Source organism: Fusarium subglutinans (genome assembly GCF_013396075.1).
Source record: "Fusarium subglutinans strain NRRL 66333 chromosome Unknown NRRL66333_c0000023, whole genome shotgun sequence".
NCBI classification, from domain to species: domain Eukaryota; kingdom Fungi; phylum Ascomycota; class Sordariomycetes; order Hypocreales; family Nectriaceae; genus Fusarium; species Fusarium subglutinans.
The window spans coordinates 308,612-324,035 of record NW_023502086.1 but is presented as its reverse complement, the minus strand read 5'-3'; the positions used below and the strand labels follow the sequence as shown (position 1 = coordinate 324,035).

The 15,424-nt window shown below is 48.9% G+C and overlaps 6 protein-coding genes across 6 annotated transcripts; 2 read left to right on the top strand and 4 right to left on the bottom strand.

The window, feature by feature from the left end:
- Positions 1–87: 87 nt before the first annotated feature.
- FSUBG_2623 (duf455 domain protein) lies at positions 88–1,128 on the bottom strand (the record flags this gene model as incomplete). Its single annotated transcript, XM_036680416.1, has 1 exon — positions 88–1,128. The coding sequence occupies one exon, from the start codon at positions 1,126–1,128 to the stop codon at positions 88–90; it is 1,041 nt and encodes a 346-aa protein (XP_036541892.1).
- Positions 1,129–1,741: 613 nt separating this feature from the next.
- Positions 1,742–2,730, bottom strand: FSUBG_2622 (NAD-dependent histone deacetylase; the record flags this gene model as incomplete). Its single annotated transcript, XM_036680415.1, has 3 exons — positions 1,742–1,972; positions 2,027–2,364; positions 2,412–2,730. 3 exons carry the CDS (start codon positions 2,728–2,730, stop codon positions 1,742–1,744), a joined length of 888 nt encoding a protein of 295 aa, XP_036541891.1.
- Positions 2,731–4,155: 1,425 nt separating this feature from the next.
- On the top strand, positions 4,156–4,863 carry FSUBG_2621 (siderophore biosynthesis; the record flags this gene model as incomplete). Its single annotated transcript, XM_036680414.1, has 1 exon — positions 4,156–4,863. One exon carries the CDS (start codon positions 4,156–4,158, stop codon positions 4,861–4,863), a length of 708 nt encoding a protein of 235 aa, XP_036541890.1.
- Positions 4,864–5,695: 832 nt separating this feature from the next.
- On the top strand, positions 5,696–6,322 carry FSUBG_2620 (gnat family protein n-acetyltransferase; the record flags this gene model as incomplete). Its single annotated transcript, XM_036680413.1, has 2 exons — positions 5,696–5,927; positions 5,985–6,322. 2 exons carry the CDS (start codon positions 5,696–5,698, stop codon positions 6,320–6,322), a joined length of 570 nt encoding a protein of 189 aa, XP_036541889.1.
- Positions 6,323–6,427: 105 nt separating this feature from the next.
- On the bottom strand, positions 6,428–7,611 carry FSUBG_2619 (23S rRNA (-2 O)-methyltransferase; the record flags this gene model as incomplete). The annotated part of the gene is made up of 2 exons (XM_036680411.1): positions 6,428–7,452; positions 7,509–7,611. The coding sequence occupies 2 exons, from the start codon at positions 7,609–7,611 to the stop codon at positions 6,428–6,430; spliced, it is 1,128 nt and encodes a 375-aa protein (XP_036541888.1).
- A 242-nt stretch (positions 7,612–7,853) lies between these two features.
- Positions 7,854–13,165, bottom strand: FSUBG_2618 (MON2 Peripheral membrane with a role in endocytosis and vacuole integrity; the record flags this gene model as incomplete). The annotated part of the gene is made up of 4 exons (XM_036680410.1): positions 7,854–9,929; positions 9,978–12,919; positions 12,969–13,035; positions 13,088–13,165. The coding sequence occupies 4 exons, from the start codon at positions 13,163–13,165 to the stop codon at positions 7,854–7,856; spliced, it is 5,163 nt and encodes a 1,720-aa protein (XP_036541887.1).
- Between the last annotated feature and the right edge of the window lie 2,259 nt (positions 13,166–15,424).

Below are 15,424 nucleotides of genomic sequence, written 5' to 3'. Positions count from 1 at the left end.
ACCTTGAATATTAAATCAAATAAATTGGGCTGAGCCCGGGTATCATATCTATAATTATCCTGAAGAGCCGCGCCTATAGTAAAATGCTTAATCGGAGTCGTAATCAACCAGGCCTGCTGGTGAAGCGGGCGCCTGCGCCTTGGATGGTGGCTCCAAATTCCGTGACTCTGCTTCTTGTGGTGATCTCTTCCGCTTCACACCTGGCAGTCTGGCCGGCCCTTTCGTTTCATGTCGCTTTTCGATCAGGAAAGGATCCTTGGAGGCCCGAGTGTTGTCCATAAGTTCCGACACCAGCGCATCTTTACGTTTTGAAGCTTCCTTGTCAGCCTTCAGCTTGCTTCCACCTCTGGGGTCTAATCGTTTCTTCTTGCTCCCTTCGGTTCGAAATAAGGGTTTCGACAGTGCTCGATCCCTGCCATCATCAACCACTGGTCCAAAGTCGACAAGAGCCGCACGGCGAGCATCCTCCTCTGTCCCAGGAACAATATCTATGCCAAGACTCATGCGATCTTGAAGAGCCCCTGTAGCAGCAGCATCGCGCTCTCGCTCTTTTCGCCCTGCTCTAAATGCCTTGCGTAGCTTCTGATTCTGCGTGTATGGATCGTCCCAGTGTTTCGCAGACGCCTCCATTAGATCGTCTATCCGTAGTGTCGCGCGCTTGAGCTGCTCCCTATCCTCAATCGTCTTTTCCAAACTCGAGAATGCATTCTTTCTCAACGCCTCCCTCTCCTGGTCCGTCATGATGACCGCATCTCCTTCGCGCTGCACATCCTCCCCGGTATCTCTCTTGGCACCACCCTCCGTAACGACATACGCCGTGTTCTTGGGATCCGTGCGAATCTCAATCTCGCCTCCGCAATCCGCATGACCAAACTTGAAACTCCAGATCGGCGTTGAGAAGTAGCTCCCCACGCGGCGCTTCGCGGCGTTGAAGCGAACGCCCTGGCCGATTATCGTGGGCTTGGGACAGGAGTTGCACCAGATGGCGAAGGGAAGCTCGAAGCGCACGGTGAGGGAGCCGGGTTTTGAGGCGCGTGCGCCGAGGGGGTGTTTGTTGTGAAGACGGTTGCCGGATGTGGTGCCTTCTACGTCTGGCGGGACGTAGCGGCCCATGTTGAAGCCCTGCATTTTGGCGGTGGTTTTTTGAGGCTCGTGGCCTTTGGTTGGTGGAGGGAGCAAGATTTGGTGTTGAAAGAGATGGATGGTTGATGGAGGGGCGATGTTCGTTATAGTGAGTGGTAGGTACGTCACCTTTCAGTGGGGGTTGTGTTTTGGTGTAAGCCGACTGGCCTCACGTATTACTTGTTTGTGCCAAAAGTCTACCTTGGATTAAAATTAAAGAAAGAAAACACTATTAGTGAGATTACTGAAAGGCTGTGCAAAAATAGAGATACATTGTCGAAGCCTTGAGTATGGCTCAAACGTTGTCCAAGTGTAAGATAAGTGTGAATCTTGTTGATGGATAGCACTCATACAATCTTCTAATACCTGTCAGGGAGTACGATAACTTACAGAATGCCACAAGAACATATTTATGGATATGACTCCTTAAGAATGTTAGGTTCGGTCGAATGTTAAGCAACAGTCATAATGAAATCATCATATTCCAGCATGTTCCTATGAACCATATGGGATCATCTGCTCGCCATTTCTGTTTTACAATGAAGCCAGCCAAGATATCTAAATATCTTAGCCTTTCCTTCTCTTGTATTGTATAAAGACTAGGTAACTCGCAAGATCATCACTTCTTGTCCATCTCAAGCTTGCCAATAACAGGCTCCAAGAGTATAGGCAGATACTCTGCAGCATCCTTGCCAAATGCAAAATCACCAGGCTTGACCTTGTACATCTCGTCCTCATTCTCGGCCTCGGGGTTAATAACCGCAATGCGTGCGCCTTTACGTTTGGCTTTATCGATATAGCCTGCAGCAGGGTAAACTTGAGCCGAAGTGCCAATGACAAGCATCAAGTCCTATATACAATTAGTCAACTTTCTACAAATTGCTCAATGTCGAGTTTGACTCACTACTTTGTCTTTGAGAAGCCAGTTCGTGATACCCATCATCATAACCTCGTCCAGGTTCTCACCAAACCACACAACACCCGGTCTTTGGAAACCCGTCTTGCACTGAGGACACTTGGGGATGTCATCTGGTGAGATTGGGTCCAGAGGCTGCGAGGCGTCGAGGAGAGGAAATGGTTTGCCTGGCTCTACATCGACTGAAGCTGGCGCGAGGGCGGGACAGAATGGATCATCATAGTTGCCTCGTTGAATCCAATCGCAGTTGGTGCACTTGATATCGAAGAGAGAGCCATGTAAAGTGCGAAGTTGATCCTGTGGATGGCCCGCCTGTTGAGAGAGATCTGAGGATGTTAGTAACTAAGATATAACACAAAAGGGAGATACACACTGTCGACGTTTTGCGTCAAACACAAAAAGTCCTTGTTCTTGTCAGCCAGCGCCGCAAGAGCATAATGCGCTGGATTCGGCTCCGCGCGCAAGCACATATGACGTCTATAATTATAGAACAGCCACACAAGACCCGGATCATTCTTGAAAGCACTCATAGTAGCTAAAGACGTAGCATCGTGATTGCGCCAAAGGCCGCCAGCGCCTCGGAAAGTAGGCAGGCCAGATGATGCTGAGAGACCAGCTCCGCAGAGGGCGAGGATGCGCTTGCTCGAGCGGAGAGCTTCGTGAAAGGCGGCCACGTCGTTGTGAGGAGCCATTGCTGTGAAGAAGCGGAAATTAGAAGTTGAGGTTTTTGAAGAGAATATGGAAGAGAGATGTGGTGTTGGTCTGAGAAGTCTCATGATATGGTGGTTGTGGATAAGCTTAAATGCTGGAGGGGAGTGAGTATGAGTATGGTCTGCAAGGATTATCTGAGGTTGTGTCACTCGTCGAGAGATGTGATTGGATCGTGGAGTAGGCAGCGAAGATGAATTCTGCCTGTAGCTCAACTCAACCTTGCTCCAAGATATATTCTTGCAGTTAAATCTCGAATGGTCGTTGATGTTGCCTATCATGAGATGTGCTGATTGGCTCCATCGACTTTAGGTTGCTAACATTGCAAGCATCATGTCTCAACCAAGATAGTCTACACTGCAATTGATTCCGTACCCTAGGTTTGAACGACGATAGTTAATATAAACAAATGGCATATGAGTTGAGTTCGCTTGAATTAGTTTTATGATCACTTGGACCAAATATTGCCAGTTCTTCTTCTACTTATACACGACCAGCCGAGGCTGATCCATGCTCGCGAGGATCACTCAAGAGTTAGGGCGATCACTAGATAACACTATGGCCTTCAATTCTCAAATATTTATATACCATTCAGTCTCAACATAGTTATTACCCATGTTCTACTCATTCCTGATCTCCTTTCGCGTCCGTCTCTAGCTTAGCCTGTGTCAGGAGGAGTAAGTCGGAAGCCGTCAATAGAACATTGATACGGAGAGGCAGCGGCACTACAAGTTCTCTCTCCAGATGGGAAGAACTTGAAGTCCATAGACCAATAAAGACCTTACAACGGATAGCTTAGTACCGAATCGCATGACAGAAGAGTGAGGTAGGTATGTCATAGGCTGTTAGTGGTTTCAGTTTCAGTCTATTCTAAAGTTATCTCAACTGAAGCACATTCAAGTCAGAAACTACGGGCTAGCCAACAAAACTCCCAAGAGCGTATAATAAGCGACTAACAAGGAGGCATTCGCTTCCATTTTATCGCATTTATTTAAGCATGGCCTGCTAGAGAGTCGAAGCGAGAATCCCTCAACCCAAAGCAGAAACATCCGAACATGGGATCGCGGATGGAAATGAGCCCACCCACTCTAAAACCAGACATTATAGCGCGATTCCAGTGGAATCAGGCCTACAATTCGTTGTTGATCCCTAATTCCCGGCATCTCAGGGCCGAGTCGGCCGCTGTTTTACTTGGCGATGGGACCGTGCTGGTGATTAACGCCGGGAATAGGTCACTAGCCTTGTAGGGCCAGAGCCTGAGGTGCAGTTTAAAAGGGATGTCCCACCCCTTTGAACAGAAAGGAAGAGAAGAGAAGAGAGGGATAGTAGAAGTATTCATTCGTTAATCACAGTCACTCGTTAAGACTCAACTACCCGATAATTTATTCAATTCTATACACTCGTTAATCATGGCCACCAAGTTCCTCGCTGTGGCTCTCATGGCCGCTGCCCCAGCCCTGGCTAAGACCGATCTTGCAGGATGCACCAGCTACGACACGGTTCTCAGCAACGCCAATGGAATGTATGCGTCTCGAATTTGGTACGTCCCTGATACGGGCGAGCTGTGCGACTTTCTCGACTGTGGCGGTGGCCGAGCTCCCCCCAAGACCACTGTCCCCGGATGCCCTGGCTACGTCGGCACCGCGACCTACTCTCCTCTCTTCATCAACCCCAAGACTCTCGGCGGTGCTGTTCCTGAAGAGACTGGTGATTCTCCCACGAGCACTGAGGAGGATGTGAGCGAGTCTGCTACTATTACTGCTGCACCTACTACCGAGACTGAGGAGAGTGCTTCGACCACCGAGGCTGAGACCGAGACCGAGACTGAGTCTGAGACTGAGACTGAGAGCAAGGATGATGACAAGACTTCGACCGATAAGGACAAGGACACAAAGACCATCACCACTCTTGCTACTCACGCAACGCCCTCTGCTTCGTCCGGAGCCGAGGCCGGTTCCGCTTCCACCTCCGGATCCGATTCTCACTCCGACTCCAGCTCCGCGACCGACGCCGCTGCTACCCCGGCCTCTACCGTTTCCACCGCCGGTGCCGTCATGCCCACAACCGGAGCCTTCCTCGCTATCGCCGGCGCCGCCATGTACGCCGGAATGCTCTAGATACATAGAAAGAACCTGGTCTGGTCCTGTAGAAAATATAGTGCATCTCGGATATGCTTGCCTATTTATACATCCCATCCTCCCTCGGCCGCCTTTACCCATCTATAACCCTGACCTATTCCGCTTGCTCTCAAATTCCGCCGACCTCCCGTGACGGGCGTAGTCACCCTCCCCCCCCCGCCTCCGCCGTAGATCCCGGGGTTCCACCACGACGAGCAATAGGGCGTTGAAGCTGATAGGTCCACCGACCAATGCGCGGTGTAAAATGACAAGATTTAGTATTCAATGGGCGTCTTAGCCTTACGTGAACAATGTAGATACAGATACGTTGGATCTGTGCCTTGCTTTTCGAGATGCATATAAGATGTCGGCAAAACATGACACGGAGCCATGATTTCATAGTCGTTCGTACGTTGTTCATCCCCAAGCATTGAAAACTTGATCAGCAAGAACTTGACTTTGTTTGTTCTACCCCAGATTCTTTGTCGTCCCTCCACAAGCCTCGAATCTTATCTACCCGTCACCACATGACCTTTTCTTTGAACCAACCGTTTCTCTACGAGTCAAACATCGTTGACTAAACTCACGATCACACGCCCTGCTTCCCCCCGCCAAGGAAGCCGCCGCTAGCCGTACACCCATTGTGCTGACGACTACATCATTGTCACGATCCTTGCCCATTGAGTAACAAGAAAGTCCTGTCTGCTCTCGACTTAAACCGTGTGACCACCTTCTGCATCCTACCGACACAACCCTAGTCCTCGGGAACCCTCACCAAGCACCAAACTTTCGAAACTTGAAGGCAATATCGTTAACTCGTATATTCATCAATATGGGCTCACACGACTCCTTGAACCAGCTCGAGGGTGCTCCCCGGTTCTGGTACCGTGATAACTTCTTCCTCACAAACGACAAGTCCTATCTGTGTCCCCAAACTTTCAACAAGTCTCTCGATGACAATTGGTGGAGCAGTCCCTTGCCGCAAGGACAACTCCAGAGAGTGTTGGATAACTGCTTGACTCTGGCGGTCTACTATACTCCCCAGACCGCCGAAGAGATGAAGAGTAAGTCGACTAAATTGCAACCAATCCTTAGTTTTCCCTTCTCTAACAGTGACACAGGGAATGGCATCGCGCAACCGAAAGATGGCTCCCCGCATAAGATGGTCGGCTTCGCTCGTGTAGTAACCGACTATGTAACGCTGGCCTATCTCACAGACGTATTTGTCCTCGAGGAATTCCAGCGGCGAGGCTTGGCGTCATGGCTGATGAAGGCTCTCAAGGAGATAGTCGACGAATGGAAGCACATGCGTGGCCTACTCCTCATGACGCACGACCAAGCCGCAGCTCGTCTGTATCAAAGGGAGTTGGGCGCCCAAGAGTTCGAAAAGGGACCATCAGCCGGGCTCGTAATGCTCGAGATGGCCGGTCCAGCCGAGAAGCCCACACCCAAGCATTGATATGCTAATGCTAATGCTTTTGTGTTTTTGTTATCTAGCGATGCATTTACTCAGAACTCTCTTGTTGGGTTATTCATTTTGTGTGTGGGAATTTGGAAAATCTGTTTAGCGCTGTGATCCGGACATGGCGGCTCGCGTCTCAATGGCGCGTTTGTACGGGGGAGCAATCGGGGGCTGGACGGGATCTAGAGAGACGTAGTCCTCAGGGAGCTGATATGATGCATCGGAGTCAAAGGCGGATAGATCTCCACAGGCAATGAACGGTGCAACCCATCGAGTGCTTCTCTCCGTGTCCTCGGTCGTCTCGTCGTAAACCTCCATTTCCACGACACCTTCATCCTTGATCTTCGAATCCTGCATGTTAACATCCCCCTTCTTCTTGAGCATTTCATCCAATCGTCCACCAACGCCGAGAGGCTCCTCGAGACTGGCGCGGAAACCAGCCGGGGGCTGGAAGTTGATGCATACGATGAAAGCTTCCACACTGCTTGCGCGACTGCTGCGGGGCTTGGCAACGATGACCTTCTCGAAGAAGATCTTCAGTTGGGCGTAGAGAACATCGACGTTTCTTCCGCGGAAGATCTTGGCGACAAACTTGCCTCCAGGTTTGAGGACACAGAGCGCGAGGTTCAGGGCGGCGAAGAGTAGTTGAGACTGGACGTAGATATCGAGGTCATGAAGACCTGTCACGTCAGGAGCTCCATCGCTCAGAACTAGGTCAACCGGGTGCGAGGCCTGGGTGCCAGCAGTCTTGGGATCATAAGAAGGATCAAGAGCTGAGAGCAGGAGAGGAACTGTCGCAGGATGTGTAATATCGGCTCGGAGTGTTGTAATACCCGCAAGTGGTGAAATAGGTTGCAAATCGATCGACACAATCTTGACGTCGTCTCTAGGCTTCGTAGCCTCCTGTTGTTCCTCCTGAATCTGCTCACTTTCTGTTGTTTGTTCACCGTCGTTGTTTTTGGGTAGGATTCCTAGCATCTGCTGTCGAAACTTGGCTTCCTTATCCTGCCAAGCAGCTCTTCCAAACTTTTCGCCCTTGATCAGTACGCGGGATAGCACTTGCGACCAACTTCCAGGTGCGGCGCAGAGGTCGACGACTCGAGTGACATCGGCGAACAGGTCGAATTCTGGAGGAAGATGTTTGTTAGCTACAGAGCATTGATTAATGTTAACAGTGGCCTACCCTCGTCCAATTGCAGAAGCTTAAAAGCACTTCGGGCGCGCCATCCTTGCTCCTTGGCAAGTCGGTAGTAGGCGTCGCGTTTATCTTTTGAGGACTTTCCCATTGTGTCGATGTATCTTGGTCTTGATGTCGAGATTGAATTTTTTTGAATCTGAATTTCGTGCCCCGCGTTGAAGGTGGGTTGGTGGGGTGCCTCTAGAGAGTACCCCTTCATGAGACGGGATTGGCTCAGGAACTCAGTTTGCTACCTTATTCATTTGGCTGTCTATTAACTAACTCACAAACTCCTCAGATAGCGCTGTATAATTAAATACATAATTTTCGTGTCTGGACAAGAGTCTATCGCTAAAAACCTAGTTCATCTCCTACAACCTCCAAAGCCTCTCTCAGAAGGCTACCAACCTTCTCGTCACCAACTACACCAGATGCTCGTACAATAAGAGGATATAACCTCAATAGGTGCTTTCTCTCATCACTCTCAATATTATCCAGTTCTGGGATGGCGCTCTTGTCGCTCTTCAGCTCGACCAGCTTCTGTAGAATCCACAACAGTTCCCTTCGCTGGCTCAGGGGTTGGGGCATCTTGCCTCGCAGAGGTTGATCAGCGATGTAAGCCCTCAGTGTCAACGCGCACCGAAGTATAAGAAACGGAGCTGCTGTGCTGGCAATCCGGGTGTGAAGAGTTACAGGTGACTCGGCAAACCGGCTTTGCCTTGGATCTGGTGATTTGGGTGTTGGAGGTTGAATGACGATTGTTGGTTCATCTTTAGCAGCAACCAAACCAAACAGCACGTCACAAGCGACATAGGCCATCTTCACACGCCTGGTCGGCAACACTGTTACTGTTCGTCCTGCACGGGGAGCATAGAGGGCTGATAAGCCCTTCTCGTGTGTGCCGTTGATGATCGACTCTTCATCTGGCGATGGAGCATGAATTACTGAAGTCTTGAAAAGACTTTCAGCATAAGCCTTGCGGGCCTTTTCAGAAACAGCTGCGGCTCCAAGGGCAGGAATAATGAGTTCTCGCAGCTTTTGGAAAGATGCAATGTCGAAATCTTCGTCGCCTGCGAAATCGGTACCTGGAGGAGCAACACGACAATCCGCGCTCATGACACCATCAGCAATGGCGACAATCGTGGTCCAGATATTCTGGGCAGCTCCGCTTGGCAGCTCGAAGCTCGTGATCTGCGACAGAGTCGCTTCTAGGATGGTAAGTGCTGTAGATGTAGCTAGCCTCCATGGTTGCGTAGATTTCGTTATCGTAGGGAAACCGTATTTTAACTCAATGGGTTTGCACAAAGCTTTCAAAGCCTCGGAGAAGGAGTTGCTGCGGTAGATGTCTGAGTCCTTCGAGTGCTCAAGAATAAGCTTCTCGAGCGTCTTCATGCTCGCTTTTGAAAGCGCAATGTAAGTACGTTTAGGTCCTGGCTTTGAGAAGTTGGTCTGCATAAAAGGCAAGACCAGAAAATCCGCAACTTGAGTAATCATGGCCGATGGCGCTCCTTCAACATCTGTTCGAATCATTTGAACAGCTTCAAGAATATGTGCCTGTAAAGGTGTCACATATTCAATATCTTGGACGTAACTGCCGATTGAGGCTTCGTCCAAAGTCTCTCGAAGAAGTGTCAGAATTCTACCAACTCGTTTCACTTCAAGATCTTCCTGTACAAGTCGATAGAGCTCCGTCAAAGCAGATACATATGCAATGAGACAATTCTGGTTGTCTTCAGCTTTTTTATCAACAGGCTTGGAGGTCGGAACCCCTCTTGCCCACAAATCCCATGCATTATCGATCGCTGTCTTGCTGAAGACGGACTTGCCCTCAGTGTTCGTCTGAGACAAAATATGAGCAAGCGCTTTGAAGGTTGCGGTGTTGATATCAAGGACTTGAAAGTCAAGTAAAGTGGTGAGATGAGAAAGTAACTCTTGCCATAAGTGACCGAATGAGGGGTGACCTGTAAGAATATCAAGATAATTGGCGAGGAGGCTGGAGATACCGTTGAGAACAACAACGGCAGTCTCAGTCCACTCAGCCCGGACGTCACTGTCCTCAGCATCCTCTTCCTCATCCGACTGTAGAACTTTGATTTCCTGCTCAATCGATGACAAGAGCTTGAAGACAACGGACTTGACACATATCGACCAAGACTCAGGGCTGAGTCGATCACCGTAGGCATCAAAGATCCTGAGCAAAGTCTGGATTGCACTATTACGAAGCTCAAGCCTGTCATCAGTGGTGACATTGGTCAGTCGCAGCAGAAGCAACATCCACAATGCTGCATCAGAGCTCTTGTGACCATGATCAGCTGCCATCTTTTCCAGATCAGTAAGCTCAGTGTTTTGCATCATGTCTGCAGTGATGGCGAGAGACTCATTCTTCGCTGAGAGAAAGTCTGACAGCACCCAGAAAAACGTCACCGTCTGAGAAGAATTAGTATTGTTACCCTCAAAGAAGTATTAGCAACTTACAGTCAAAGCAATATTGAGATCATCATCTTGTGAGCAGAACTTGTACAGATTATCCACCAGTATCAAGAAGCATGAGTTTGGTAGCGACGCTAGAAAGTCTGAACAAATGAGTTGGAGAGAGTTGAAAGAAGACCTAATAAGTCTTGCTGATCGGGTGTCGAGAAGAATGGGGTTGGCCACTGAGCCACGGCGGTAAGCTGGATCGAATTCCCTAGTGATAAAGATGGTGCCAATGATCTCAAAGGCTATGTCCCAGCCCTTGACTAATGTCTCTCCAGTGCCCTCGATGATGCTTTGAAGACCATCAAGAATGATTTTGTGAATATCGATATCCGTTGAATGGCTGGCAAGAGAAACCTCTCGGTCACCTTTGAGGAGAGGCGCGAGTGACCTACGGAGGGCCTCAAAGAACCGGAGCTGGATCTCCCCACGAGCCTCCTCGGGCAGGGAAGATGTGACATTAGCAGCCTCCAGAACCAGTTTCACAAGAATGTCTGCTGCCCTGGTTCTCACGGATGAGTTCATGGATGAAGAGGTGAGAGTGTCAATCAGCTCATTAGTCAACACGTCCCAACCAGATTCTTCTGGACCGTACTCCAATAATCTCTCAATGTTTATTGTGGCAAGCTCGCCAAGCTTAGCAAGTGCGAATTGATCTTCTTGAGTTGACCCAGAACTCATTTGCTGACCAGAAAACCTGCGGCCCTGCACCACAGGAGCCTTGAGCTGCTGACCATCAGACGGTGTCTGCGGCTGAGTGGTAGTCTCAGGCGTCTCAACTGGCTTCTGTGTCAGCAAACTACAGACAGCCGCTACCACTTTCAGGAATGACTCGTTGGGGAAGTCAACCGTGCTCTCGATAAGTCTGGATGCCGCTGTTTCAACCGCGCGAACCTCGGAGCCGAAGTTGGCCATCAACGTTGCAGCTTCGCTATCGCCACCTGCATCGGATCCTCGGTTCATGGTTGGTGTCCTGCCAGGAGACTTTCCGCTTACGAAAAGGACAAAGTCAGCCTGTTGAAGTGTCTCCAGAATGATACTCCAAGCTCCTGCCAAAGTTGGACCAAGCGCTATGCCCAAGTTCAGAAGTGCCCGGAGGCATAACAAGTTTCGAGTATTTAAAGAAGCGACAGAAGCATCAAACGAGGCCTGTCGTCCTTTGTCGGCCGTAGGGGTGGTGGGCGTCAGGCTATCAACGCTCAGAAGGCCCCGGGCGTTACTAAAGAGACTGCCATCGGTTGGTGTGCTTGGTGTTTGTGGTCGAGGCTGGCCAGCATTGACACAAGCTGTGAGAACATTAGGTGGGACGGCAGCTTTGCCCAAAGTTGTAAGGAAAGCATCCCGAGGAGTCGATAATCGTAACAACCCAGCCACGTGGGCAAATCGTTGGAAGGCACGGACTAGTCCATGATAATATTCGGAATCGAGTGCAGCATATAAGAAGGTAGAACAGGTCGCAAGAATCGCAGGCCAGCACTCCTCAACGATTGTAGCACAGATCTTGACTTCGGAATGGAGAGGATGGTCTTCCAAGGAAAGGGGGTTCAGTGGAACTGGGTTCTTCTTAAAAGATGCCGACCTTTCCATCTTCCCTCTGGGCGGAGTACTCTCTTGCTCAGACGGCGGTGCAGGTGAATCCCGACCAAATTCTTGTCGAGAAGTTCGTTTTCGATTTCTTGTCTCATTTGGGACTGTAAGAGGCAGTATAAACTTGGCTAGACCGTCAGATACAGAGGATATACAAGCCAACACCAGGCTGTAGAGATACGACTCTGGTATAGTAGGTGCCTCCGTCTTATCGAGCTGATCAATACAAGGAACCCGGACTGAGCTGAATTGGGTGCTGATACCCGTTGTTGTTGTCTCTGCACCAACTGGCCCTGTCATGAGACCTGTCATGCCACTCGCTTCAGCAATGGCTTGCTCAGAAGAGCCATTTGTGCTTGAGCTAGTTGTAGGGAGTGATGACGAATGGCCCAGTCCTATTACAGCAGGCTTTTCTGTGCTTAAGCGCACGAAGGTAGCGATCAAGGGCTTAAGGACATCTTTCTCTCCATCTTTAGCATCAAACATTGCATAGATTCGCCTGAGCAAGGCATGGTCCGCAAAAATTCCACGGAAGACTTCCATGCATAGTGCTCTCTTCCAGACGGTTTCATCTTGATCGAGAATTTGTGTCAGAACAGTCAGCGCCTCACCGCATTCTGATGGCAATATGCCGATGTGCCTACGCAGCATAGTGTACAGAATGCGCACCAGGCGTACTGTGGTCGCGAAGTTCGGTTTCCCCTTCAAGGCCCCAATGAGGAGTGGCATTACTCTACTTCGTAAGATCTGAGCCTGCTCGGGGTGGTTACTGAAGACGGTGGCATGATTTGTGATGACGGATTCAATGAGTTCCAGGCCGAAAGTCTGTGGAAGTCCCGAAACGCGGATGAATTCTGGTCTCTGGTTTTCGGTCATAAGGCACAGGTCGTTGAAAATACGGTAGGCATCGGTAGCTGCAGGATGGTTTTCTGAATATTCAGCATCATTTGTCGTAGGCGTATCGCCTATTTTCTTGTCTTCAGCGACAACTTTGTCAAACACAGACACGACCAGTTGCTGTAACGTCGCTGCTGATGTATGGTTCACAATGGCATTTTTGCTACTTTGAAGAGTAAAGCAAATGTTCAGCGTCGTCACCAGCAAGTTTCCTTTGAGATCTGATGCATAGTTTTGAACAAGTGAGGGTAGCGCTTGCAAGATCTTGAGCTGCACATCCAGACCAGCCGAGGTGGCTTGCATCAAGGCCTCAAGTACTTGGTTCAGCCTTGACCGCGGAAGAGCTTGCGCAACGATGAGACGCTGAAGACAGACAATAGCGATGGCAGTAAACTTGGCATTTTTGGTACCACATGCGATGATGAATGGGTTAACAAAGTTGGGCTTTTGGGATAGCTCTGTCTCGAGTCAGATATAGCTTCCACTAACAGGGGGTAGCTTGCGGACCTTCGGGCGCTGTTTGTTCAGAAGGATTTCTCAAATTCTTCAGCTCTTCTAATGATTTCTCCGCAGCCTGTATTCATCATAAGCTAGTATTCTTCATGGGGACGAATAAAGCGGCTCACTTGTCGCAAATCATTATGTTTCCTCTTACTCTCCTGGATAAGATTGGCCAGCTCCGTGGCAAGGAGTTGCGTCGTCATCTTGGGCAACCCGCGCGAGTTCTCAGCTCAGAACAGAGCATGTGAGTTCTCTGCAGGTCCATACAGCTGAAGAGCTCGAATTCTTTTGTTGTTCGATGATGTATCTCTCCTTACGGTGCGTTGATGCTCGTAGGCAGTGATGTGTCCCTTGTAGATGAGGCGGCAGAATTACTCACCGCCTGCTATTCACGTGGTGCTTTGGAAGGGCGACCCTTGCAATCATGCAAAGATGCGCCTTCATCATGACTTCTTCAGAATCTCGTTAGAACTTGTTTATTTTCATATGCTTTGTTATTCTCTTCTCCTATGCAACTTTATGGGATACAGTGAAATGGCCTTTTGAGTACTGAGAATTCGCTGCTACTCCAATTTGAGCGGGGGTTCAAGCATCTCTTGCCTGTGATAAGGTTGAGAGGTTAAGAGAGGCTTCAGCCCCAGGGCACAAAGGTTAAGAATACCAATAGGGGCAATTTACTTATTGCCTCACTGCTGTTTTAAGTCTTGCTTTTGGCTGAAAAGCTAGATTTCCCGATGACTGACTCCCAAGGCGTATAAATAAGTGCCTGCTGCAGTGTAGTGTGCGGTCGGCCCAGCAAGTCAAAGGCATTACAATATCCGTTGGCTTAAGTCGATAATCTCTCTAACAAGCCAGTGGGTTCCATCATGGCTCAGGACGCCCGGCCTCACGTACGACCGACAGTCTCCAACTGCGGACTCCAGATCCTACGTAGAGCGCTTGGACTTGACAGCACCTGTTCCGAATACAGCAGAGGCTTTGATAGCGATACCGTTCTATTATCAATCGACTTCGAGAAAACTGACAACCTAATGGTCGGATTTTCTCAAAGTGATGATAGTCAAGTGGGGGTCGCAATCCTGAATATCAAGGACCTTTTGGCGCCACAGCTGAAAAAGAATATCATATCGACATATAATCTGGTGACAGGGTCACCGTCGTATATCTCTAAGGCCTCGAAGAAGTTTCTTTTCGGAAAATCAATAATAATCCAACCAACCAAGATTCTGAAGAGTATCCAATCAATCATTCCGAAAGATCGACCTATTATTCTCGTGGGCCACAATGTCATAGCTGAACTAAGGGTATTAAGTCGATTGGGGTTTGATCTATCGTCACTGAACGCTGATATTATTGATACTGCTAGTGTCACTGATGAAGTTTTCGGAGGTGCAGGCTATTCTTTACGGGAAGTATTGACTGCTCTTAACTGCCCTTTCAATAATTTGCATAGTGGTGGGAATGACGCAAATTTCACATTGAGAGCTTCACTCCTTTTAGCGGCTAAAGGCTGCATTAATCATGGTCATGCCATGATTAGCACCCTAAGAATAATATCTACTGAGCCAATCCCACATCGAGTAGATCCTGAAATCAAAGCAGCGAGGAAAAAGGAGAGGAGAGCCGCAAGAAGTCGGAAGCAGCAGTCTAAATTCTGGAGTATTGATAAACAAAATGAGATTCGTGTTGAGCGCGCAGCTCGACGAATGTCAGGACAAGAGGGGATATTCGGGAAGTGAAGTAGTTATCTCACTGGGAGGGGGCACTGGTAATATGCTGGTGCAATGTGGACCTGTAGCTAGGGTGTGCAAGATTATTATATTAATTGGTGGTCTCTCATATCTGCTATAATCGAATCCTTAATAGATATATAAATCTATACAGCTACTCGGGACGGGCGGGATTGCTCAGGAAGTGAAGCAGCAGATCGCCACAAATGAGGACTGGGTTCATGACGGAGAAAAGACTTCCTCGTCAACACAGATAACCTGCTGTATCTATCACCTCGAAGTAACTTTGTCCCATGACACTGTCAGGCCTCGTAAAGCATCCCGCAAGAACCCTTCAATAGCTAAATCTTGAGATTCTTTACAAGTTCTTTACTCAGTATCATGATTCAAGTCGATAGATCGATTGAATACTAAAACTCAACTCATGCATATTACTAAATGATTGAACAGAAGGAAAACCTGCAATCAATCCAAGTTCGTGCGTAACAGAACTACATGTGCGTGGAGCCAACATCGCACATGCATCATCTGAACACTGGATCCAGCTTCTAGCAAATTCGTGCAACATATAGTCTAGCAAATCTCTTTTTGTGGGTTTTGGAAGTTTTACCCAAATGACTGAAAATCCGACTTGGCCCAAGCCTCAGTTCTAATAGAAGGACGCCGCTCGCTGGCTGTTAGTTCGCAACTGCGGCTTCATCGAAACGACCGAACCTACCAACTCCATAACCT